The sequence below is a fragment of the Cygnus atratus genome, chromosome 2, assembly GCF_013377495.2.
Source record: "Cygnus atratus isolate AKBS03 ecotype Queensland, Australia chromosome 2, CAtr_DNAZoo_HiC_assembly, whole genome shotgun sequence".
Taxonomy (NCBI): domain Eukaryota; kingdom Metazoa; phylum Chordata; class Aves; order Anseriformes; family Anatidae; genus Cygnus; species Cygnus atratus.
Window position 1 is genome coordinate 38,932,309 of NC_066363.1, and position 27,524 is coordinate 38,959,832.

Sequence of the window (27,524 nt, forward strand, 5' to 3'; positions counted from 1 at the left end):
TGATTTCATGTCATGTATATTTAAGTGGAGTTATGCCTACTGTTTTTTGGTCTGTTAGCAGAAACTGAAGATCATTGTGTGTTTGAAGACGCTTATTTTGTTGTTTCACACAGGAGTCAAATGAACCTTGAACCAGTCTGATAATTTAGTTTCTTTTCTAGAGCAGGGAAAAATCTGGTTTTGTGCAAACAATTTTTTATGTTAAATACAAAGGAAGACATTACATTGAAAAAATTCAAAAGGAAAGATATCTCAGGATTTCATTGTATGGTTTAAATCAGAAGTACTAAAGTAACTAAAATAAGTACGTACACAACAAAAGTAAAAATCCATACAACTTTAGAGGGTGGAGTTTCCATTCATTGCAACAAGAGAATAGTGTGATAGAAGTCAAGAGCTGACAAGTTGTTTTCTCTGTTTTATCTCCTAGGTTTCTCTTGTCCACCTCCTAAAGACAGTGCGGTTGCTCCGCCTCTTGCGTCTCCTTCAGAAGTTGGATCGTTACTCCCAGCACAGCACAATTGTTCTCACACTTCTCATGTCCATGTTTGCCTTGCTTGCTCACTGGATGGCTTGCATTTGGTATGTCATTGGGAAAAGGGAGATGGAACAGAATAACCCCCTTACCTGGGACATTGGTAAGTTATTCTTTCCACCATATACATATATACATGCGTATGTGTGCGTAAGTATACAAAAACATACATATAAACCATTCAGTGTTTCTTGCCTTTGTTTAACCATATACAATTATTTAATGCTGGTTTTAGAGAAAAGGAATTGCTTAAATCCCATAATTTTTAGTTAGCAGGTTGTACACTGAATGTACATATTTCTTTAAAGTTAACTATCAAACAAGTAAAGGACAGAAATTTGCACTAAAAATGTTGGAGTCTGTATCAAGTCATATAACTTCAATGCAATTTGTGTTTCTCAAGATTTTGAAAATTTGATTCCTAAGTAGTCTTTAAATTTATAGACTGAAAAGTGAATTTCTATCTACTTCGATAAGAAAAAGTAATTCTCCTTTAATCTCTAAATACTATGTGTTTGAGCTTTGGCATAAGTCTTTCTTTGGCATAGTTTTAAATGATCGGTTTTAAGCAGGGAGGAGGAGCAATGGGGGGTGGAACCTTCTCCTTCCTTCCTTTTTTCCTTCCTTCCTTCCGGTCACTAGCTCTTTTAAACGTCCACTGAATGAGTTGTCCAAATTACATGTGGCTAAATGGTAACAAAAACATTCAATAAGAAAAAACAGTCTATGGGCAATTTCTAACTGAAGAGATTGGTGCTCTGAATTTCAGATCAGCCTGGAAAAGAGGGTTAAAATGGAAAGAAGATGGAAAAAGTGGAAAACAATTAGATTTTTTAAAGTGTTTCCATCTTTAGGAAAATGAGGATCTAGATAGGAAAGAGCTAAACAGATGGTGTAGCACAGTAGAACACAAAGTTTATTCTGTTTTTGCAAATTAGACAATTTATTAGCAGAGATTCCCTCAAGCATACTGATTATTCTTTACTGTACAGTGAAAAAAGATAGGCCCTGTAATGTATTCAAGATAAAAAATCCCTTCGGAAATATTGTTTAGCTGATTTAGCTGTGGTATTTTTGCACAGATGACAAGGTGTTTGGCAATGGATAGATGGTATTGGACCTGTCAAGTTACATTCAGGGTTTAGTTTCCAACCCACACTTCTTTCCGTTTTCTTTGAGTATTCCAGATTTACTCTTTAGATCCTAAACTTTTTGTTTGTTTGTTTGTTTAATTTTTATTGTTATTTCTAAGGGTTGTATTCCTTTGTGATATTGCAATGGGAAAACAATATACTTTATATAGGAACCTTATATAGGGTCATTTGACTTTACTGTGGAGATATATCTTTTACTGTATTTTTCAGATGGCATATCAATATTATGCATCCCTTTTTCTCCCTTTTTCTTCTGGGTCCTTCTGCTTTCTGTTTTTTTAATTTTACTTGTATTTACCTTTCACCTAAAATCTATAATGTGTTAACTCAAGCAGGAGATGAAAGAAGGCCAGTGATAAAATTAACTGGGAGGAGAAAACCCTGCTAGTTTTCCTTAGGCTTTTAAATACTAAAAACGTAATTAAAAGTGTGTGAATAATTTAGATTATATAAGTTATCTGTAAGAGGAACAGAGTGAATATGCGATTGTTTCATAAACAAACAATATCTGATGGTGAGACAGTTTCCTAGAAGGAAAAATGTTTGTTGGGGGAATGATGCAAACACCTCTGGCCAAAGGCTCATGAGGTATATTTGAACATCATTATCTACTATTCTTATCTCCTTTAATTTCTTCCTTCTCTCTTAACCCTATTAAATATCTAATAAAGATACATCTGAAGGGAAAATTACAAGTATGTTAAAAGTGCCTGTCCTCAGATGAGGTGAGGATGCTGTGCAAGGAAGAGGAAAAAGGAAAGAATGTTCAATAAATCTCTCCAGTTTGCCCATAGCTTACTTTAAGCTTTTTTATTTTTTATTTTATTTTTTTTATTATTATTATTCTAGTTGGTTGTTTATTTCTCTATAAACCTGGTCCGTAACCTGCTGTCGAACACCTCACAGAGGGCAAACCTCTCAAAGAGAAGACTGCACCTGTAGGGGATAATACACAAAGAAAGCCCACTGTGCACAAATTGGTCAAATACTGGTAACAGAAAAGCAAATCCAGAAATAATAATGATAATGATAATGATGATAATGATAATGATGTTAATGATAATGATGATGATGATGATGATGATAATAATAATAATAATAATAATAAAAATGAAAGTCTCTCTGATGGGAAGTAGCTGTGAAAAAATATTGTCAGCTTGCGTAGGCCACAAATTATAGCCTATTTCAAAGCATCCATCACAGTCCTAGTGATGAGGATGGGCTGCATCATTGCCTCCCCCTGGGTGGGGCTGCTGGCAGTCCCAACTATCTTTTTAGAACAAAACCTAGTTTATTCAGAACAGAGCCATTTCATGTAAGTCTTATTTGTGTCTCAGTGAAGAATGCTCTAACTGGGTTTCCACACATTTCACATCTTCTAGTGGGCTTCCTAGGAAGGAGTTGCTCCTTAACAACCTCCCACTGGCTTGTCTCACCATGAGACTTGTTTCCTGCAGTCAATGCACCTCCCCATTGCAAGGATGAGGGCACTTCTTAGCCTCATGCACTCTTAAGCTAAGCCTCCCACCTGGCAAAACTGCCTATTTGTTGAGCTTACAACCTGATTTTGTTTCATTTTTTTTGCCCCAGATGTGTGTTTGTGTATTTTTGTCTGGAAAGCTATTCTATCACCTTCATGGATAGTCTCTGAAATATTTAGATGCTATAAATGTATAATAAAAATTATACTACAATGAGTCTTGCAAAGCTCATGCAGTTATTGTGCAGCAAATCAAAGGGATAGTAGTTCCATATCTGTCAGAATGGTTATTTCTGAAGTTAAATATTTATGACTCATGTTTTGTTTTTAAGGGAAACAGTTTTAAAATATTTAAATGTTTAAAAAGTATTGGAAACTGGTTAAAACAAAAAAGATCAGAAAATTCCAGATACCTTGCATAAAGCCATTATTTTGCAAAGACCACTTCAGCATTGATAATTTTTTTATTTAAGATTGTGTATCACATACATGAACTGAAACAAAATATTAAGTAATTCCTTCAGTCAGTGCAAATCCTACTACTCTATGTATGCAAGCTTCTTGCTGATGAAATAGTGAACTTAAATCTTGGCCCTCTGTGCTATAATCTTTGCCACTCTGGTGATACAGAGATGATTATATTAACTAGCCTTTCTTTTAACCTTAAGGAAACTTCAAATGACCATTCTACTACACCATTCACACAGCATCTGTGTGGGGGATATATTGAGAGGACGTGATTTAGGGTATAAGTGATTATGCAAGTTAAAATGAGATTTTGAGATCATAGTGAATCACAAACAAATAATGCACACAGGAGAAAATGTGCTTCTGGGTATAATAAAGGTAATGATTGTAAGGCACAGAGTATTCTGTTCTCTTGTATGAAGGCTTCAGCTGGAACTTTTTAAAAAATTTTGGATAATGCATTAGAGATTTATTAATGCAGGCAAGGCAGTAGAGTGTGGTCCTTATTCTTTGTTGGCAGGTTTTCATTTTTTAATTTTTGATTTAATTATATTAATACTGAAGCTAGAGGCTCAAGTTTCTGTCAGTAGGGCTTGTATAAATTTCATTTCAAGGAGCATTAGGAGGCTCTGTAATTGACATCATTAAAAAATATATAATACAAAAATAACATTCCTCTACTTTTTCATTAAACAGAATATGTCTCCCTCTTGGAAACTATACATTTTATTCTTCACTGGAGTGTCTCATCCAGTGTCTACCTGAAGAAGTAGTGCCTTGGGTATGGATACTGTAATGCATACAACAGCTGAAATATAGGGACAGGTTTGTTCTAAGAAGGGAAATCCACTCCAAGACTAAAAAGAAAAATTATTTTTATGTGTGCATCTATTTTTGAGGAGGAGAGAAAAAAAGAAAAAAAAAAAGCTCAGCTTGTGTCACAGATTCAAGACTGAGATCATGCTAACACTGAAAACCAACATTTTAAACTGTAATGCTGTAACATAGTACTTTGGACCTTGCTGTGCTATCAGATATGCACCATAGCCCAGATCTCACAACATTGACTTTAGTGGGAGTAGCATTTGGTTCTCTGTATCTCTTCCTCTGGCCAATTTAAACAAATGAGGTGCTTAATTTGCATTTGGATTGGGGCAATGGGAGTGATAATGTTCTCCCTACGAAAATACACAGAACAGAAAAGTATATGTGCTTTGTGTGCTTTGTTCTTAGTGGTTGTAATTGTAAGCCTTCCCCCCCCCCCCCCCCCGAAAAAAAGCCATGTTGTGGCAAAATGAGAAAGATGGGGAGGGAGGGCAGGGGGGGATATTATTGATGAACTGCCATGATGAAGTGGCATTGAGTGAGACATTTACTAGTGTTAAAATCTAGATCTTCAACATCTCTTACATAGCTCTTATGTTGATATTTTAACTGACTATGTGGGGTATTTGGAAGATATTCACTGTGGACACAGCCTTGAGGTGCTAGAGATCTTTACCTCAGCAAGTTTTTCTTCCTCAGAAAGCAGTCACTTTTTGTGCAGCAGCTTAACTCTTATATCCGATAAAAACATGTCTGATAAAAAGCTTTGTTAAATTATTTGCTATTATATTCCATGTTGTTCTCCTCACTTGTTCTTGTGGGTGAAACAGATGTTACCATGGCACATGGCACGATTTTCAGCCATCTGTAAAAATAAGATTAATTTTCAGTTAACAAACACAGAACAGAGGCTCGACTGTGTTGAGGTTCCTGACTGATCCTACCACTGTAATTCCTTTGACTTCAATGCACTGGTGCTCATTTCTGTATGTTTAACAATTATCAGATTAAGGCATAGATAAGGGTCTTTATTGTATATCTGTGGTTTTGAATTATTATATGCAATTCCCTTTCAAATTCTTATCAAATATAAGAAAAGACTTTTAGAGCTGTCTCTATAAGAAACAGATTATATTGAAAACGTTTCCTCAATGCTAAAAGCATTCATTCTGTGAGAACCATATGAGCTGTTGAAACTCACCTGTCTTGAGTATAGCGAGAAGATTAGGAGAAGGCCAAGAGTCAGGAGGCTGCTTCCCATAGACAGTCAAAGCTGTCAGGTATAATTTGTGTAGTTGTCTTGCAAAAATTCCTTGCTGACCACCAGAAATTCATCTGCAACTTTCTGTTATTCCACCCACAGTATCACTTATAACATCCAGACTATGGAGGGGTTGTTATTAGAGCACAAATAAATAAATAAATAAATAATAAATAAATAACCCATACTTTTGTACAAAATCAAGTATGTTTACTTTGGGAGAAGCTTTAAAAACAGGTCTTTAAACAGCATTCTTCACTTATTTACATCTATTTCCATAGAATACCTCCATTCTCATTTCAGGTTTTTATTCTTTTTATATCTAAGACTCTTGGCTAAAAATCTGTATTCTAGAATAAAATATTGGGTTAGCTTCACTGCTCCAAACACACACACTCATCAGGTTAGAAATGGCATGTGTAGATTTATGAATCCTTGCAGGGAAAAATGAACTTTATGCTGACTGAATTGCAAAGGACATCATCCACAAGCCATGATCAGTTGTTCATCTCAATCTCCCATCTCTGTACCCGAATGTTTGATTTTAATCTTTTCATCTGCTTCATTATGTTTTTGATTACTGGTATTTTTAATATTTTGTTGTCAGCAATAACAGAATCTATTACTTTGGAACTCTAGTCCTTTCTAATTTTTGAGAGGTGGCTTTAAGAAAAGGAATAAAAGATACAGTTGTATCTTGCGTAAGTGCTGACATTTTCAGTTTAGTAAAATGAATTATAATGCTATATAACCTGCGAAAACTGTACTGAAGGTCCTTTTTTTGTGTGTGTGGAATATACATACATCTGTTTGTCTGTCTATTTTGGATATCAGGAGGAGTGAATTAATCTGGCTGAAAATTAATTTCTAATTAATATATGAAGGAAATGGTTGATGGCTACCAATCTTGTGAAGTATTCTGGGCCATCAGTGTCTTAGAGACTCAGTCTCTAAATTTGGGTTATTTCTTGCAGAACTTTCATAGAATAATTAATCTGTGGATTGTGTTACATAACTAATGAATATATTAATTGGGTAAAGCAAGACAACTACTTTGAAGCCATGACAATTTTCAAAGCACCCATCTCACAAATAATTACAAACTGCATTTATTACATTGTATATTATTTGAAAACAAACAAACAAAAACAAGGAAGTACCACAATATTGAAGTATTTACCAGTGATAAAATAGCCTAACACAGTTGAGAAAGAAATATGAAAGGAGAATGCCTTTCTCCTCTTCTAAGAACTAAAATAGTTTAATTATAATCATGAAGAAATTATAGTGAATAAATGCATTTAATCATTTCAAAACAACTTTGAAATATTTCTTTAAATTGTGATAAATACCTAAATAATTAAAATAATTCCAGTGTAGAATGCTAGATTTGAGACGTGATTCGAAGAAACTTATGGTAAGAAATATTTATGAAAGAAATCTTTTTCTTTTGTCCGATTGTTTTACACTTTGGAATAAATATGAGCAGAGGCTGATTTTTTTTGTTTTGTTTTGTTTGTTTGTTTGTTTTGTTTTTGTTTTTGTTTTTTTTACTTGTTTGTCAGCCTTTTAGAATAGACACAGAGAAATTTAACTGCCACAAATAAGTTTATACTCACACTTGTAATCACCTCACCATATGCTGGAAATTCATGTGGAAACACATTCTGTGCAAGGTGAGGACCTACCTATATAGGTCTCATAAAGGCTTATCTGAAAATGTGTCCCTACTTTTCTGCCTGCTTTATAAGTAATATATACATTTTAGGAAATTTTTTGTTTGTTTGTTTTAAATTAACAAACATCCCACATTTCAGACCTATGTATGCCACACCTTGTCAGGATTTACAATATAAATTTAAATTTAAAAATAACCTTAAATCTAATTTTGTGGAAATCATTCAATTTTGCATTTGAAAACCCCAAACATTCTGTGTTTGACAGAGCTGTGGCAAGCCAAGGTGTCATTTGTTGAACTGAACTGAAACATTTCCTTTGTGTTAAGTTTAACGTTAATTTGTATCTCAGCTGCTTTGAGTCTTAGTCAGTTTTATTCTGTCATTCTTCCCTGCTGTTCTTTTCTACAGGCTCAGTTCCTTGATTAAGCTACATTTTCCTTTACATACCGTACCTTGCCTTCTGATTGAACCATTCTAGTAATTACAAAATACCCCAGGACTGACATACCGCATTGGATTTGCAGTCCAGACAAGATAGCGATGAAAGTACCTCATTAAAAGGATTGTGAGGTTTTTGTGTATTCAGTAATACAATTCCAAGGTTTTGTACCTAGGACAAAAATTTTGAACAATTTTTAAGTGAAAAGTAAAAATCTGGTGTGTGGATGAAGCCCCTGAGGTTTGACAAAGTTGAAAATGTCCTGCTGTGTCTAACTGCAGATTATCTACATATAGTTCATTAATTCCACAAAACATTTTTTATCTCAGTGGAAAAACTGTATCTGGACCAATTTCTCCAAGTGTAATAGAAATTTCAGTGCCATGTACAGGGGGAAAATCTGCTTAGTATACACCCAATGAGGGAATAGTCCCAAAAGGTAAAGTAAAACCATGATCTTTCCACACAGCTTCTGTAACAGAAACATTGTAGAGTGTAATTTCTTGAAATTTGCAAATATTCTGTATAAAAACCTTGCTCAGTCAATCATTACATCAGACTCTTTATGCTTAAATGCTGTACATTTGATCATAGAGTTTTGGCTGGAAAGAACCCCTGGGGTTTAGCTAGTTCAGCTAGCTGGCTGAAGTAGGACTATCATCAGCAATTAATCAAAACAATTCCACTCAAATCATGAAAGCTAGCAAGAATGGAGACTCCTCCGTCTCCTTTGGACATCTTGTTCTGGGATTACACTACACTTCATGGAGAACTTTGTACTACTTTGCTAAAACATTAGTGTATATTACTCATTGCTGGAGTAGGATGTTTTGTTAAAATTTCTCAGAAGTTACTACCTCTGGTTTCAAAGACCATGGTCAAGTTGTTAAAATTAGTATGTCTCAATCCAACTTAAAAACGAGAAGTCTTCACAATTATCTTTTGAAACATTTTCAGCAGCTGCATTTTGTTTGAGTGGACTGCCTCTTTCAGCCACATCTTTTAGGTAGAGACCCTAGGGTTTTAGAATGTCATATTTTATTCCATAGTGATCCCATAATGCCGCTATATTTTTTCCTTCTACAGTGCAAACATTCATTACATTTTTAATCTAGAAAAGTCATTTATGTGTCATTATGTTTATTCCTACTTTCTATTTATCTATCCTTCCTTCAGCACAGCAACAGTTTGATGAAAGAAGGGTTTTCCTGTTACCAGAGTAGAAAATAATTTCCATATAAAAAATGAAGAAATTATTCAAGACTCTTTTCTTTCCAGACTCTCTTTCATTTTCACTGACCTTGGAAATATTCATGCTTCTTTTGTACCTTTGGTTGACAAAGTTTGAGGTGAGCTAGTAACTACTTTCAGGAAAAAAAAAAAAAAAGAAAAAAAAAAGATTGTGAGGTCATGGCATTCTATATTCTATAAAATTTTACACAAGCCAGATTCTGTAAAATAATTATACCTAATTATACTAAATCATTTTTCATTGTCAAATCTACGGTAACTATAGATAAAAATGCCAACACGTAGGATTATATCACACCCTTCAAAATGACTTCTCAGGTCTGTAGATATGGATGTTTTATTCTCAGAACTGCTGTCACTCTAAACGCATGGAGTGCTTTCCTATTGACACGCTAGCTTTCTTGTTTTGCTATGATGTTAAGATATACCATTGAAGTGAGATACCCCCTGTTGTAGATTCTCCCTCACAAAAGCTCACTGTATTTGAATCTCAACTTGCTTCATTCAAATGATACGCAGAAAAAATCATATCGAAAAAAATGTTACTTAGGTTATTGATTCAAGGATTAGAAGATTAAGAGAAGGCAAGAGTAAATGAAGGATTTCTGTGTAACACTAGTTGATATGTAAAACAATAGAAACATTACTGTGTGTTAATTTAATGTAGTGTTTATCATATGACTGCCTGGTTAGGGCAGCATTGTTTCAAAGAAAGCAATGGAATGGCTCCTTAGGTAAGAATGCAGAAGAAAAGATTTAGATTATATTGTGGAATCTATGAAGCAAGCAAGGATAGGATTGTGGTGAGTGTTAGCATACTTAGCTGTTACCTAACTAGCATGGATGCTATTAGTGTAGAAGACAAGGAGGAATGGAGGTCATGTACACTGTAACAGTCTATAATGACCTGAATTGACCTCTTACTCTCATATCATCCCCTGTGTGATTATGCTGGGTAGCCATATGAAAACTAGCATGGTGATGTTGCAACTCTGAATTAATCCTTTCACTTGTAATTAGACCTACTCAAGGAAATATTTATGTGCTGAGGCATCTGCCCCTGTTTTGTAAAGTTGGGAGGCTGCATTTGAATGGATAGAAGTTGCTGAAAATTGCCTTGATTGCTGAAGTGAGGGAAGTGGCAGGAGTGAGGCAGGGTCGACAATTGTATTAGTTAGCTTTGAGAAGCAGAGATAACTCTTACTGAGGAGTCTAAAAGTAAGCAGTCCTACTCTTGCAGACCACTGGCTAACAGGCAGTATGAGAAAGAGAGTGTAGCACACTTCACTGTTTTTTATAAAATATATGATCTTCTTGTTGCAAATAAGTATCTCTTTGTTTTACAAAGATTTTAAGGTATAGATTACCTCTGTCATTGCCTCCAGGAGAGTCTATTTACAGATTCTGTTTCAGGAGTGAGTATATTAAACTCACTGTTAGGAACAAGAAATTGCCATATAAATGAAGTGCTGAAAGACTCTAGCTTGAGTTTCTTTGGTGGTGAGAACTGAGCAGAGGAGAACATCAGGGCAGAGGTGAAATTAATTTACCAACTATGATAGGAGTTACATAATTAGACTATGCCACACTGCATACATGTAGATCCACAATTTTTCTGGCAGCTTTAAAACTGATGCTCTTTAAGGTTTTTGTTTGTTTGTTTGTTTGTTTTGGGAGGTATTTTTTTCATATTTTGATAACAAATGTTTCATTTTAGTGTGATTCGTATTGCCTTAAGGAGGAGGGTAATAATTTCTTAAAAGAAAGAGGAACATATCATCTGTAGTATCTCTAACCTTTTTCTTCAAAAATCGGACTCTGAACATATAAAACTGCAAAGCAGGTTCCTAACACTTCAGCTGACAGCATAAAAAAGTGTCAGAACCGTTAATTTTATTGGAACAGCATCTGGGATCCTAGTTATGGGTCAGGACCCTCTCGTCTCCATTGCTCAATTAACACAGAATAGAAAGGCTGCTCTTGCTCAGGAGGGTATTAAATTCTAAATATGAGATAAGAAAAGCTCTAACAGATGGGTACAGACTGATGGAGCACAGGGAAGCAAAGAGGGCATATATAAACATGCTCTTTTCACTGAGTGAACTAAAAGCACTAACATTTCTAATTCCACACTTAGCTGCAAAGTGTTTGATAGCCTGGAAAATGACAGTAGCATCCACTTTGCCTAAGGAACAGCAATGTTAAATGCTGAGACTCTTTGAGAAGTAGATGATTTACAAATTATTTATATATTTCCAATGATAGAGTTGTAATTTTATTTCTTAAATTACCTATATATTTAGCCTTGCATGTTTTACCTATAACCTAAAAATTAAGTGAACATTATATGAGATGACAAAAAAAGAGTTAATTTGCTTATGTTGTTAATTTATTTTAGTTTATAACAAACTTTTTTCTTGCTTAACAAGCATAATTAAGAATAAAGTCATTTGTCTTCACTGCAAATAAATCAATGCCATCAGAGCTATTTCCACACACTTTGCTGGTTACAAAAAAAAAAAAAAGTTTCAATAAAATATAACTGACTGTCACAAAAGTGGATATTGCAGACATCCCCACTTGATCTTTTCAATGAAGTGTGGAAGAGGAAAAAAACGCTGGCTTGCAAAAGCAAGAAGGATATAAATCACCCATGTATCTAAATTTAGCCATCTGATGAATTACTGTAGAGAAGATCTGTGCATGCTTACCACAGAGAAGAGTATCCAGTGTGTTTCTTTTCTACATTTATCTACTTGATAAATGAGACTGAGCAACTTATGTCCTAGTTCTACAGGAATGCAGGTGCACTTACCTTTTACACTGGAGATTATATGCAACAGTAAGCAAAAATGTTTAGAGAAATATGAAATATCAAGGGAAATGTGTTCTTTGCAAATCTGCTTAGTTAGATCTTAAAACAGAACCTTATGTGTAATAGAGTCAGGTCTTGGAATAAACGCATCTCTACTGTAAAGGAAATATTTATATTTGTGTTATACTAGGAGACTGTAGCAAAGGTGTATTGGAGGGTTCCTCAGCATCATGAACAAAAGATCTGTCTAACTCTCTGGATTGTTTATTCATCTACAGAATATCAGTTGAGTGCCCCAGAGACACATTCTGCAGCCTTATGTGGCAGCAGAGTAGTAACACAGCTTGAGGTTATACAGACAAGCCATCCAAAGCCTGCCCAGTCAGCCTCAGGGAGAGACCACCAAACAGGGCAAGCTCATAATTCCAGTTCCCATTCCATATGACAATGGTCCTGGAGGAAAAGTCTGGTATTAACCTTTAGGGTTATGCAGAGCACCAACTAACTGTTTGGAGACTGTCTTGGAGCTCCACTCAAAAAGACTTGTCTCCACCCATCCCAGTCCCATCTCTTCTGTCATCTTTCACCAGAATGCACTATAGCTGTAGACATGAAATAACTTCTTTGGAAAGAGAGTTTTTATCCACACATTGAAGAAAAAATGTAAGTAGCTAATTCACATGAACTATCTATATTTTGCACCTTAAGAAATATCTGAGGCTCTGACTGTGGTACTGTGTCTAGACTGGTCCTCAGGAGATTGTCTAGACAAACAAAAGTGCAGAAAAAGAGCAAAACTTTATTTTGCAGTCAAAATAAGTTAGGATTTCATCATCTAGTAACGTTAACGTTTAATGCAAGCACATGATGAAGTTTTGTAAAGAATCTGGGACTTGAAATGTTTGCAGCTGTTGGTAATTCAGGTACACTGTGCTCTGTGCAGTGTTTACATAGCATTTTACATTAGGTGGAAAAGCTACAGAACTTCAGCCTGTTCTTGCTTGACTAAACAAGTATTTTTTAAAAGGTGTCTTTCCAACAATGTTTTTTACAAAATGCTAGTATTACAAGCATTGTAAATCAGGCCTATTTCTTTATCAATTACAAGCTATGAATGTGTCCTGGAGTGATCAACCAGAGGAACTTTGGAAATAGTAGTATAATCCATGAACATGTTGTAGTACTTTCATTGGGCTGAATTAAAGGCTCCTCTTGGATAAAAAGTCTCTCTCCTTGCACCTGTGGCTTTCTTAAATGAAAATATTAATTATTTAATGGACCAAACCTTGCTGATGACTAGAGATGAAATGGATGAAATGCTTCCCACGGAGCAATTTTGCCAGTATTCCCAAAGGCACATCAATTTTATCACAAGGATATATAAATTTTACCTTCTTACTATAAGCAATGATATTTGCAGCCTTCTCACAGTCAATTTAGAGTTGAGTTTTGTCAAATAATTAAAACTTGTCATTTTTTTTTGGCACTTCTATGGGCTCAGCTGTGTTTTTGTTGTTATTAGCGATATTACAATTAGATCTTAGGCTTGTTGTTTGCTTTTTGTGTTTTGGGGTTTTTTTAATCCCTTGATTGAGCACCTCTTCATCCTGAAACTACTGAGTTCATTGAATATTTATTGCACCATGAAAGCTTCATTTTCAGTGAGTACAACGGTCAATATCTTGTTATGACTTTGTCTAGTTACATGAGTTAAAGCTCTACAAAATGTAATTATTTGTACGATAGCTTCTAAGCATATATTCAATCAGAAATACAACAGCCAATTTATTTACAAAGAGTATTAGTCAGCCTTACAAAAGAATTCCATAAGATGTCACTTTTCAAATTAAATTCATTTTCAGTAGACCTGACAATGGTTAAGCTTGTATCTAAAAATGCTGCTACCAGAGGGAGTACACATTTAGTTTGGAAAGCTGCTTGGGTTTCAGAAGCCTAAAACATCTGTCTCATTGCATGTTTCCTGATTGTTTAAAAACTTTTCATAAGGTTCTAGGGAAAGAGATGGTTTTCTCTAGACCAGAGTCGAAGAAAAACACCAGTCAATATATCTGCTAAGGGTAAATTTGAGGCAGGCATTTCAAAAGGGACCAGATGCTTTCAACTGAAGAAATTAATGTACCTTGAGTCTGTAAGCTTTATGAAACAATAGAGCATACATGGGCCCTCTATTTTCGTCTTCATTTTTCTTTTCTGACTGCTCAGTGTCCAAGTTCAAACTTTCTCTTGGTGATGGCATAGATGATAAAATCAATGGTAAAATTCCCAAAGCCTAGCAGAGTATTATAACTTCATCTGACATATATGCAAATCCAGTGTTTGTTTTTTGTTATTATTATTATTATTTGGTCCATAATAAATCACAGAATCACAGAATTGTAGGGGTTGGAAGGGACCTCAAGAGATCATCGGGTCCAATCCCCCTGCCAAAACTGGTTCCCTAGAGCAAATTGCACAGGTAGGCCTCCAGACGGCTCTTGAATATCTCCAGAGAAGGAGACTCCACAACGTCCCTGGGTAGCCTGTTTCAGTGCTCCGTCACCCTCACTGTGAAGAAGTTCTTCCGCATATTGGAGCGGAACTTCCTGTGCTCCAGTTGTGGCCATTTCCCCTTGGCCTGTCCCCAAAAACCACTGAAAAGAGGTTGGCTGTATCCCTTTGTCTCCCACGCTTCATGTATTTATAAACATTTATAAGATGTTTTTGATAAAGAAATGAGATAGATGCAAAGATATGTCCCAGATATCAGCATTATTAGGAACATATTTTGTCTTGGATTTTGGCTCATGCCCATCTCTTACATCATCTATTAATTTGGGAAAGATGTAATAAAGATTCTATCCAGAATTCTATCTGCAATAGGAGTCAAACAACATTTTTATTGCATCTATCTGTTCCTAGTGTCCACTTAATTTCTAGTATGACAATGACCCTAAACTTTGCTTCTTGTAAATCCCCACATATTATTTTGGAGAGGAGATATCTTATCAAGTTTCCATTCTGAGAATGGCATGGTTTTGAAACTCAACTCCATTTTTCTTTTCATTTTGAAACGTTACTTTTATTTTAATTCCCATCCTTAACAAGATCCCCAAAATATGCTGTTAATAATTTCACATGGAGACATAAATATGTAAGATTTACATGAATGCACACTATGTTTTGATTTATGCACTATGCTTTAAAGAGATGAACATCTCAGATCAGAAACACGAAATCTTCTTATAAAATTTACCTCTCTCCCCTCTATGGATTTTATCTACTTAATAGAAAGAGATGTAGCGTACTTGATAGAAAAAGGGAACTTTTTCCCAATTTGATTGCACATTAAAGGGATTTCTTGGTGTTTTTTGTTATCTGTAATATGGTACTCATTAAGTAAAAGTGTATAAACTTTTATATGTATCCACGGAAAATGATCGGTAGTTTCCATTGTGGAAATAACCATGTGTCTTACTTCTGTTGACACTTAGTACACTGAGCCCAGAGGTTAATTATAATCTGCCTTGTACAAGGTTAACATAGTTAACTCTTCACTACCTGAGCAAGCTGGTGCAATGTATGCACCAGATCAGTACAAACGATTATGACACAGACATAGCAAAATTGGGGGAAATTTTTAAACAGACATAAATTAGATTTAAAATTATCTTGTTAATGAAGGAAAGGTAATACTACAGACTGTGGAGAGTAGATGCCTTTGCAATGCATTGATATGAAGCACTCATCTCCATACCTGCTGCAGACATCACATGTCACTTCCCCAGCAGCACAGCTCATACCGGGACACCAGTCCCAAGGTTGCAGAGGATAGTATGCCTTGAATGGCCTTGCATGCCCCTACTGCAAGTAATCCAGCCACAGACAGTTGAGGTAAAACTACTTCATACAGTCCAAGGTAAATCTATTTCATTTCTATTTCATGTAAAAATTTCCCTACACAAAATTTGACTACGTAGCTCTGATTGTAGCCGATGTTCCTCTAGTTCTTTCTCTAACTCTTTCTAGTTAAAGAAAAAATGCTATAATTCAATCCATTGTAATAAGGAATATACTCCATTAAGACTCATATTTTACACTGAAAATAAAATAAAATAAAATAAAATAAAATAAAACTAAACTAAACTAAAATAAAATAAAATAAATAACAAATTAAAATAACATAAAATAAAAACATTTTGATTAAGCTCCTTTGGGCATTACTTTAATAATTACTTTAATCATATTAATCAGAGTCTTTCTTGAGAAAATTAATGTGTTTTACAAGCTCAACCTGGCCACTATAGTTAAGGACAACAAAAAATGTTTTTATAAATATATTAATGGTAAGAGGAGGGCCAAGGAGAATCTTCATCCTTTACTGGATGCAGGGGGGAACATGACTACTGAGGATATGGAAAAGGCTAAGGTTCTTAATGCTTTCTTTACATCCATCTTTACTAGTCAGACCACTTATCCTCAGGGTACTCAGCCTCCCAAACTGGAAGTCTGGAATGGGGAGCAGAAGAAACCCCCCACAATTCAGGTGGAAACAGTTAGAGACCTGCTGCTCCACCTGGACTGTCACAAGTCCATGGGGCCAGATGGGATCCACCCAAGGGTGCTGAGGGAGTTGGCGGATGTGATTGCTGGGCCGCTTTCCATCATCTATCAGCAGTCATGGTCATCCGGAGAGGTCCCGGATGACTAGAGACTTGCTAATGTGACACCCATCTTTAAGAAGGGTTGTAAGGAGGACCCAGAGAACTACAGGCCTGTCAGCCTGACCTCGGTGTCAGGAAAGGTAATGGAACAGGTCATCTTGAATGGAATCATACAGCATATGTGGGACAACCGGGTGATCAGGCCCAGTCAGCATGGGTTCATGAAAAGCAAGTGTGCCCAGGTGGCCAAAAAGGCCAACAGCATTCTGAATTGTATCAGAAATAGTGTAACCAGCAGGACCAGGGAGGTGATCGTCCCCCTGTATTCTGCTCTGGTGAGGCCACACCTTGAGTAGTGTGTTCAGTTTTGGGCCCCTCACTTCAAAAAAAGACATAGAAGCCCTGAAGCATGTCCAGAGAACTATGAAGCTGGTGAATTCTTATGAGGAGCAGATGATGGAACTGGGGTTGTTTAGTCTGGGAACAGGAGGCTCAGGGGAGACCTTATTGCTCTCTACAGCTACCTGAAAGGAAGGAGTGGGGAGCTGGGGGTCAGCTTCTTCTCGCAGATAACTAGCAATAGGACTAGAGAGAATGGCCTCAAGTTGTGCCAAGGGAGGTTCAGGTTGGAAATTAGGATAAATTTCTTTTCAGAAGGAGTAGTCAGGCATTGGAACAGGTTGCCCAGGGAAGTGGTGGAGTCACCATCCCTGAGGGTGTTTAAGAAAAGTCTGGACATGGTTCTTAGGGACATGGTTTAGTGGGTGATATTGGTAGTAGGGGGATGCTTGGACCAGATGGTCTCGGAGGTCTTTTCCAACCTTAATGATTCTATTCTATGATTTATAAAATTTGTTTTCTTTCTCACTTTATAATTTTTTTAGGAAAGTGTGTTAGCAAAATAAAGACCAAGCATGGTAGATTAATCTGCTGGCTCCATCTCTGCAGCCTAAGGTTGTTGACATGTCATATAGGTGCACCTCAGGTTTTGTCTTATACATACGATATTTATTTAATATCTTTATTTTGAAAAGAGCAAGAACACATGCCCTATTTTTTACTATTGTACAACTGTGCTATCTGGGCATATATGATGCAGCTGTGTTTACACAGTCCTAGAACCTGCAGCTGCATGACACTTTCAAGGTTGTAGGGTTTTCTATTTGAAATGTTAAGAAAAGTGGGGTTGGAAGTATGATTGCTCCTGTCATCACTGGGGGTCTTTAATACTAAAACCATCTACTTTGGTATCTGTGTGCCTCTCCTAACATAACAAGCAAAATTCCATGATGGATCAAGCCTGTAAAGAAATCATACATTTTATGACAATGAAAGGATAACAGTGATGTTTTCTGGGATTAAGTAGTTGGAATGGTGCTGTTTAATGTATTAATTGTCTAGAAAAAAATGCAAATGACATAGCAGAAAAAAAATGCACTTGTCAAAAATATTTTGGCTAGACAGGGATAAAAAGGACTTTAAGGATATTTAGAACAATACTTTAAATAAGTAATCACCATAGGAGCAGAGGCAATGATTATTTAATAAAGCAGGGTCATGCACACTGGAAGAAGTAAAATTTGGTACAGAATACATAAAATTTGTCTTAGAGATTGATATCACAAAAAAATTTATCTAAAAGAGGGGAGTTGGATTACTTATATTGTAGCAATTGTTTTGCCTTAAGATTTATTTTTTTGGGGGGTAATATATCACAGAATCACAGAATCATCTGAGTTGGAAGAGACCTCCAAGATCACCTAGTCCAACCTCTGACCTAACACTAAAAAGTCCTCCACTAAACCATATCACTAAGATCTACATCTAAACGTCTTTTAAAGACCTCCAGGGATAACCTCAAACTGTTTGCTTCAACTTAGCTTAGCAGGCATAGCATACACAAACTTCTGTGTTAAAAGTTATAATCTATTTACATCAAATGGCTGTATGTGCTCCATTTCAGAGCATTTTTTTTCCTTATTTTTTACTATTTGGGAGCTTGTTTATATTTTCTATGTTTTGTTCTCCAATATTTCTAGATTTTTTTAATATTTTTTTTTTTATTTTTTTATTGCTTGTTATTTCATAAGGTACAGTTCTGGGATTGTGACTGCTGTTAGTTTGTGTGTTAATAAAATCACACGAACCACCAGTTTCAAGATACACTCAAGACACACACAACGTAGTCCATTTTTCTTATCCTTTGATCCATTCTACTGTTTGAATTAAACAAGGAGCACTTAGAATATGATAAACCTGTGATTTTTCTAGAAGTTGTAAGTCTGTTCTATAGCCAAGTCTGTCAGGTGTGATTTTGTAGAAGTATAAAGTATAAGTAGCATCTAATAAAGCCACTGTCATTTTTTTGTGTTTTCATTTAGAGCCCCAAAGTTTTTTAGATGAATCGGAAAAGTGTTCTTGAAACTGAAACATAGCCCTTAAAGATAACCCAGACTGGACAGTATCCTTTAGGTTTACCCTATACTCATTCATTACATATTCCCTTTCCCTAATACCAGCATAACATTGTTTATTTTCTTGCATGAAAGAGCAAAGTATGTTCTGGCCATAAATGAAGTTCAAATACTCTTTAAAGACAAAGAGGTAATGGTGAAGGGGCAGATAGGCCTTCCTACCTTTGTTCCCTAGGAATACAAGAGGCCCCCTGAATTAGATATGGAGCTGCAGCTGAGAGAAGGTTTGTCCCACTCTTGTTCCAGCATCATGACCACTGGGATCTTGGGGGAAGCATTCCTGCTTTCAGGTGTTTGGGGATGCTCTAAGACGCAGTCTTCAAACATACCTTTTTGCATTTCCTGACACAGTAGTCCAGAATAAACCAGAGAGTTTTGGTTTACTTCCTAACTAGGGGAAAAAAAAAAAAAAAAGAAAAAAAAAAAGTGTGTCTTTTATAGAATAAATGGTATTGGTAGTTAATCAGTTAGATAATGCAACTATTTTCTAAGTTGCTTAAATTAAATACCACTTAACATAGTTAACATTTTGGTATACTAAGCGTCTGTCATAAAAGGAAAATCTAAGTAATAGTATAGCATGAATCTATAAATTATGGAGTGACTTACCTGCTCTATAAAGTGCAAGCACCAAACTGAGGGAAGACTGAGTTTCTGAATGCCTTGTAAGTGAGATAATGTGCTTTACAGCTAGTTGTAAAGTACATCATCTACAAATGCATAAATTCATGTTTATTTCTTCTGGTAAATTTATTTATATCTTCCCAGATACAGATAAATGAGACTCGCTATGGATTCTTCCAGCAAGTTTTAAAGTAGCCTAGTGGAGCTGGATACCCAATTGCTACTGACTTTTCTAAAAGGAGTTGATTACACAAGTGTTCTTTTTCCCTTTGAAAAACCTTCCTCTTAATTATGTTAACTGATGTTTTAACATGTTTTCAAAGTCATAGATCTATATCTAGGTAACGTTAATTCAGAACCAGACAAGTTTCATAATGCTAAATTCTAGGATGCTCCCTCTTTGACTATGAGGTATATTTATTTTTTCTCTTCTTCCCTGAGGGCAGAAATTAATTACCCAAGTTTGCCAGAGAATCTGCTGAGAGCTCTTACCTACAGGAATCAAAAAGCAAAAGGCATTGTTTCTGTTCTCATGACTATAGGGTAATGAAAATATTTACAGACAACAGTTTCTTGTCTTTACCTCCACCAGGAAAAAATATATTGCTATCAACAAAAAATCTCAGAAGTATAACTGATCTGGAAGATATTGGAGCATTATATATACTTTGGCTGAAACTTCATTCTATATCATTTCTTCAAAAGGTCCTGATTAGAATCATCTCTAACAGACAGAAATGAGAAGCTGTTTATCATGTCCTTATCTACAGATCAGAGCAATATATTTATCTGGTTTTCACTTTCAGATTTATATTTCTCTTCCAAATCTCATGGTCCATCTTTAATGAAAGTTACCAAATAACTTCTCCTTACATAGCAAACCATTTGTAGAAATTGTTAACAATTGCTAACATTTGCTAATTGTTACTGTTGTAGCTTAATGATAAGTCATTCATCTTACCGATTAAGCTTATTCATCTGATCCTAAATTACATCACAGAACTGGGCACAGAGTGGTGAACTATTCTTGAGTAACGATGCAGAGAGACTTCCTTGGCTAGAAGTGTTTGTTTGCAACTGTAACATGTTAATATTGTATTTGGTATTTCAGTAGTAGAATTATTATAGAACTCATATAGAGATTTCTACTGTTTGATACACTTTAAGCACATATTTTGGCACCATATCTCAGCTACTAATAATGGATCTTTTGTGATGGTGTTTCATTAGGGTTTTCTTTTATTCTTTTTTCTTTTTTTTTCTTTTCTTCTTCATAAAGTATGTTGTAAAGGAGAAGCCAGTTTAAGTGTATCTGTCAATTAAAAAACAGGCTCATTTGCCTTTGCCGGCTAACGATGGTAATGTAGTTGCCTAAAAGTGAGACTGGTACTGTTTTGTACAAAGTTACTTGAAATAAGTTGTGATATGACCCTTTATAACAATGAATGTGAAATTCATTCAGATAACAAAGGGCAGAAGAATGGGAATGAAAAGGCCAAGAATCAGTGGCTTTTAGAACATTCCCAGGAAAGAGATTTTTTCCTAAGGGACATTATTTCAGTATCCACACATCAGTTACAGTTACTTAAAATAACATATTTAATTTGTGTCAGTTTTGCAGTTCTTGATATACTTTAGAATATTTTCAAAAGCTGAAGTTGAACTCTACAATTGTGCTTCTGTATATTATGTTTAGATAGACTTTTGTTAACTCTGTTAGGGATTTTTCTAGTTTTCTACTCTTTAATGTATGGGATTACGTTCTCTAATACAGGCAAAGGAATGAAATCAGCTGTATAAAGGGCCATATCATTGTTGGAGAAATTATGTTTTTCTGAGATTACACTACTGTAAGGGAGCAGCAAGAGGACCCAAACCAGCAGAAGACTAAGGTGTCAGTGCAGCCCTAATAATATAACCACAATAACTGTGGGACAGCTTAATTGCTTCAAGTTTCTGTGGTGTTAGTACTTACAGTATTGATTATTTGTATGCAGCAGCTTAAGTTGTTGCCAATTACAGTTCAGCAGATATTGGTGCATAGACACCCCTAATTATTTGCTACAACTCTCAATGAAATTCAACTGTCTTATCTTGTGCCTGCCCCGTGTGATTACTGCTGGTACACACTGACACTACTTACGTCACAATGTACCTTGTAGCTGGGTTGCCAGCATGAGTTCAGTTATGTTTTTTGCTTTTCTTTCATTTTAGTTAATTGGGAGCCACAAATATAAAATAGCTGGTTGTAATCAATGCTCTCTACCAGCCATGACTTGATCTTATGCTGTTATTACCCAGCCCTTCTGGCTTAGCTTTCTCTGTAGGCTAGTATGCAAGAGAGTGTAGTGTTGAGGATGGCCCTGTGTGGTAGCAGTAGTGACTCAACAAGTCTGCTTTAGGGGGTAAATAGAATCATAGAATGGTTTGGGTTGGAAGGGACTTTAAAGATCATCTAGTTCCAACCTCCCTGCCATGGGCGGGGACACCTCCTGCCAAATCAGGTTGCTCAAAGCCCCATCCAAGCTGACCTTGAGCACTTCCAGGGATGGGGCATCTGCATCTTCTCTGGGAAACCTGTTCCAGTGCCTCACCACCCTCACAGTGAAGAATTTCCTCCTTATATCTAATCTAAACCTACCTTATTTTAGTTTAAAGCCTTTAACCCTAGTCCCATCACTACACGCCCTGACAAAGAGTCCCTCCCCAGCTTTCCTGTAGGCCCCTTTTAGGTATTGGAAGGCTGCTATAAGGTCTCCCCAGAGCCTTCTCTTCTCCAGGCTGAACAACCCCAACTCCTTCAGCCTGTCTTCATAGGACAGGTGCTCCAGCCCCTTGATCATCTTTGTGGCCTTCCTCTGGACTAGTTTTAAAACTTCCATGTCCTTCTTTTGCTGGGGGCCCCAGACCTGAACACAGCACTCCAGTTGCTGTCTCACAAGAGCAGAGCAGAGTGGGAGAATCATCTCCCTCACCCTGTTGGCCACGCTGCTTTTGATGCAGCCAAAGATAGAGTTGGCTTTCTGGGTTGCAAATGTACATTGTCAGCTCATGTCGAGCTGTCAACCAGCACCCACAGGTCCTTATTCGTCAGGTCTGCTTTCCATCCCTTCCCTGCCCAGCCTGTATTTGTGCTTAGGATTGCCCTAGCCCAGATGCAGGAGCTTGCAGTTGGCCTTGTTTAACCTCATGAGGTTTGCGTAAGTCCACCTCTCAAGCCTGTCAAGGTCCCTCTGGATGGCACCTCTTCCCTCCAGCGTGTCAACTGCACCACACACCTTGATGTCATAGCAGACTTGCTAAGGGTGCACTCAATTTCATTGTCCATGTCACCAACAAAGATATTAAATTGTGCCAGTCCCAATACTGACCCTTGAGGAACACCACTCGTCATTATCTCCACCCAGGCATTGAGCTGTTCACTGTAAGTCTTTGAGTATGACCATCCAACCAAAATACTTACAAACCTTTTTTCCCCCAACTTATTTGGAAGCACTGAGTCAGATTCTTAAAATCTACCACCTACTTTTGCAAATATTCTGTACAAGAGGAGCTCCCCTGGTTCATACTTGGGTTCATTCTTTATCCAAAATAAAGAAATATATGCTAAGTGAACTGGGAGAGATGTTAAGCTTCAGAAAGTGGTTCAGTCTTTCAGTACTTACATGACTTGACATAATTATTGAAGCTCTTAGCTTAGGACAGGGGGAACTCCTACCACTTTTTCTAAAAGCAAACTCTGTGCCAGGAATATTTTGTTATGATGGTTATAGCTGAATATCCGGGAAGGATTCCCACTCTCCCAAGCAAACTGCTTAACATACAGTAGTGGGCTCATAAATTGATTTTTTTTTTTTTGTAACTTATTTGTATAAATCATTACATTTATGCAGCTCATAGCTCATTCAGGTTGTTTGTTTTCCTTTCCCAAAAGAAGAACCATACACTTTTTCCTATTTGTGCTTTTATTTTTATTTTTATTTTTGGAAATGTCTGTGAGGCAGCATCTAATTCTACTTTATCTAGCACACATACATTCATTTAGCAAAATGAAAAGAAAGGAAAAGAAAGATTAAATTATTAATTTAGAAAATACTTACTGAAGCGTCTTTGGAAAATTAATTCTGGTTTGTAAGTTGTGTTCTATTGTCTGAATCTTTTCTACTGTAAAGAGAAACATATAAAAAGCTCTAAATATGTAATTATTATTATAACAGTTTAGTTTTAGAATCTCAGAAAGCTTTCCAAGCATTAATTAATGGGAAAAAAAGTAAATCAATGTTGAATTTTTTGTTGCAGTGTTATTAGGAGATGATTTTTTTTTGTCTTTTCTGTGCCTTAGTGAGTTTTGTGAATTAGCTAATTAGACTTGTAATATGCAATTCAAAACCATTTGATTCCAACACAGAAATCCAGTTCTTATCATAAATACTCATACATAAAAACAATACTCTAGAGAAACAGTCCTTTATATGCTGTATAAGTTCTTACAGTTTCTGTTCTTTTTAAGTTTTTATTCTTGAAATAGTGTGAAGAATGCAGTGTCTTCTAAATAAGTATTTTAAAATGACATATTGTTCTACAGAGTGTGTAGTATTCGTGATGTCAGTATTCCTTAACAGTCATTTTTTATGATTTGTTTTTCAGGTTGGCTTCATGAGCTAGGAAAACGTATAGAGTCTCCTTACTATGACAATAATACCCTGGGAGGCCCATCAATCAGAAGTGCCTATATAGCTGCCCTATATTTCACCCTCAGCAGCCTCACAAGTGTTGGGTTTGGAAATGTTTCAGCCAATACTGATGCTGAAAAGATCTTCTCCATTTGCACAATGCTGATAGGAGGTAGGTATTTATGCTAAGCATCATGTAAAATGTTTGGGCAGAGTAGAGGGGAGTAAAATATGACCTGAAATTTTGCTAGGTTTTGATTCAAAATCAAACAAACAGAAACTCTAATTTGAACTGACAAAAAGAAGGAAATATTTTTGTGGAGTTTAAAACTGGATAACTTACCTGAAGCAGGCATATCTCCCAGCTTTTGATAATTTATGGTAACAAAAGTCATTACCCAGTAAGATGCAAGCTCTTCCTATTGTGAGTGAGTGTGGGCCAGCCATGTGTCCTGGGAATATCTGCATTTTGGTTACATGCCAGGCACAGTTCCAGTCAGTTAAATAATAAGTTCAGCTCCAGTTCAGTCCCTGCAGCAGCCCTGGGAAAAATGGCAAAGAGAGGATGTCAGCCTAAAAGTGTATCTGGCTGCATGTATATCTGTATCTGAAGGACCCAGCCCAGAACAAAGGCAGTGGAGACAGGACAGAGCCAGGTAAAACATTGGGTGAGCCATAGGTAAGCGTTTCCATAAGGAAAAAGCAGTTTATTTATCACTAAGTAGATTTTACCACATCGCTGCTTCAGATTTGCTTCAAAATCGCAGTGTTTTTGTCATGCCTACAGCTCTTCACTGTATTTGTAACTGATGCTAATTACCTAGTCTTATTGTTGGGTTCACTTTCCTGCTGAGGTACCTAGGAACACCAGTGAGATAGTGGCACCTGCAGATCTTGGTAAACCCAAGACAGTGCAGAGAAGGTACCTGCAGGTACCTCTTTACATTCTTCTTCCAAAAATAATTAATCAATTAATTAAAAATAGCTGTTATGTTTCATAGTGTGTACATCACAAATCTCAAAGATGTCACAATGTCTGTGAAGAACAAAAGGCCCCCTCATATTTTCTCTGGTTACCTAATCGTTCTAGAAATACTAGTAGGTATTTCTACCACCCAGCATTTCTACAAGGCATGTCTGCAAGGCACTGGTTGTCAGTTTTACAGCATAAATTTTACTGGCCAAAAATAAATTGGTAACTTGACACTCAGAAACTAAGGAACATAATGAATACCCTGTAAACTATATATCTGCAGCATCCAGTAGTATTAAAAATGCTCAATGAATTATTGCCATTTTTCCCTGTCCTCAAAATGAGCATCAATAATGTAATGAATCCAACAATAGTACCATTTTAATTTTGACAGTGTCAGAAAAAACAGGGAACTCATTAATTTAATGCTTGCATAACATTATGCAGCTTTAAAATACAATGTGGTCTCTGCATTGGGGCTTTCACTACATAAAATGTGTTGGAATGAAGGAAGAAGTATTCATTTATATCAGGAAACCAGCAATATTCTGAGTAACACAATGATGAATATTTAATTCATTTTGACATAGTAGACCTTTCGGAAACTTAATAGACTATAAAAGTATCCTACACTTTTATTTAATCTAGCTATAGAAATTTCTTTTTCATTCCTTATATTACTGAGTGGTACATCTAATGTGTTTGTGCACTGAATAAATTGTGAGGAACTTGCTGACTGAATGTAGTAAGAGGGAACTGAAAAGTGAAAGGTAAAGATACTGTGAAGCAGCAGCAGAAGGACTTTACACCAGGGAGGGCCCAGGAAACAAGATGTATCCAGGTAAGGAAGCAGAGCAGGCTGGTTTGCAGATGTTTTCCTGAGGAACTGTATTTTAGACACTATTTAAGTAAATCAGCCTAGGGGGAAAACTTGAAGGAGTTGGCATAATGCAAAACAGACTGCTTTGAAAACTATTAGGAACAAAATACTACTCTGTATACTTTAACATATAATATATTTTCATTTCTTAAAGCATGCTTTGAAGTGTAGTTTTGGCTGATATTTAATTTTAAAATTTCCTAGTGAAAAATGATGTCTTGAGGAAAAAAAATGTTTTGTTTTGTTTTGTTTTGTTTTTTTCAGTATTTAAACCAGCCATTAGTTTATGAAATTTCAGGTGGAACAGGTAGCATGATTTGGTTTAGCAGTACTTTGTATGTTTGTCTTTAATGTGCATCACTGCCTCTTGGTATTAATTCTCATTGTGCATAGATTTAAAATTGCAATTAAGATAACCATTATTGTGAGGATAAAACATCCTACTCTATGTAATATTTCTTCTTAAAATTGGAGGCAAAATGTACTTATTAAAACTTAACCAGAATTCCTAGGATACACAGAATATTAATCCTGGGATCAGAGGTGTTCCTCTGTCCCTTAAGCAAGAAAAATGTAGTTTAGAGTAACTATTCAAATTAAGGTCACTTTATGAAATATGGTTCCTAGAAGTTTTTAATTTGTCTTACTTCATTTTAGAGAATGGATTAATAGTTATTTTACAGAAAGTAGGATGGGTCTGTGATTCTTTAATAAAGAAATCTAACGGCTGTCACAGACAGGAATAGCTTGTCATCAGTAGCAGTTGTCTTCCAGTGTACATATGCAAAGATAGATTCTCCTATATTAACAATTCTTTATGATATTTGTGCCCATAAAAACATCACAGAGATCTCTACAGTGTTCGCCTCCTAACCCTGGAGCCTGTGGGAGACTGACCAGAATACAAGTGATTTTTACATATGCATCCATACACCACATCCATACACTGCTTTATCCCTCCCCCCTCTTTTTAAAGTGAATATCACATTCTTAGAACACAGTGCTACACCATCTTCAGTCTGTTTAGCTACATCTAGCTGAATTGTTTCAGCCCCAGGTGAATATTTCTACTATAATATCCTGTATCTAACTTTACACCAATCTGCTGTATTTTGTTGCCTAAGCTTCATTAGTGACTTAGTAATGCACTGCACCATCAGTAACAACGTTTGGTTGATCCAGATGATTCTTCTTTAAAATTACAGTTCTTAAAATTATACATACTTTTTCTTTCTAATATTCACATCTGAACCTTTTCTTTCTGTACTGTTCATTTATCTTCTTTTACTAATGGACTTGTATTGACTTAAACAAAATGCATTCTGTGTTGTG

At 36.0% G+C, this 27,524-nt stretch overlaps 1 protein-coding gene across 1 annotated transcript in view; it reads left to right on the forward strand.

Moving 5' to 3' along the window:
* KCNH8 (potassium voltage-gated channel subfamily H member 8) overlaps nt 1-27,524 on the forward strand; it is a 185,284-nt gene that overhangs the window by 115,959 nt on the left and 41,801 nt on the right. Inside the window, exons 7-8 of the mRNA XM_035556484.1 lie at nt 431-638; nt 24,314-24,511. Of these exons, the coding sequence (XP_035412377.1) occupies nt 431-638; nt 24,314-24,511 (406 nt within the window). The remainder of the gene's footprint in view (nt 1-430; nt 639-24,313; nt 24,512-27,524) is intronic.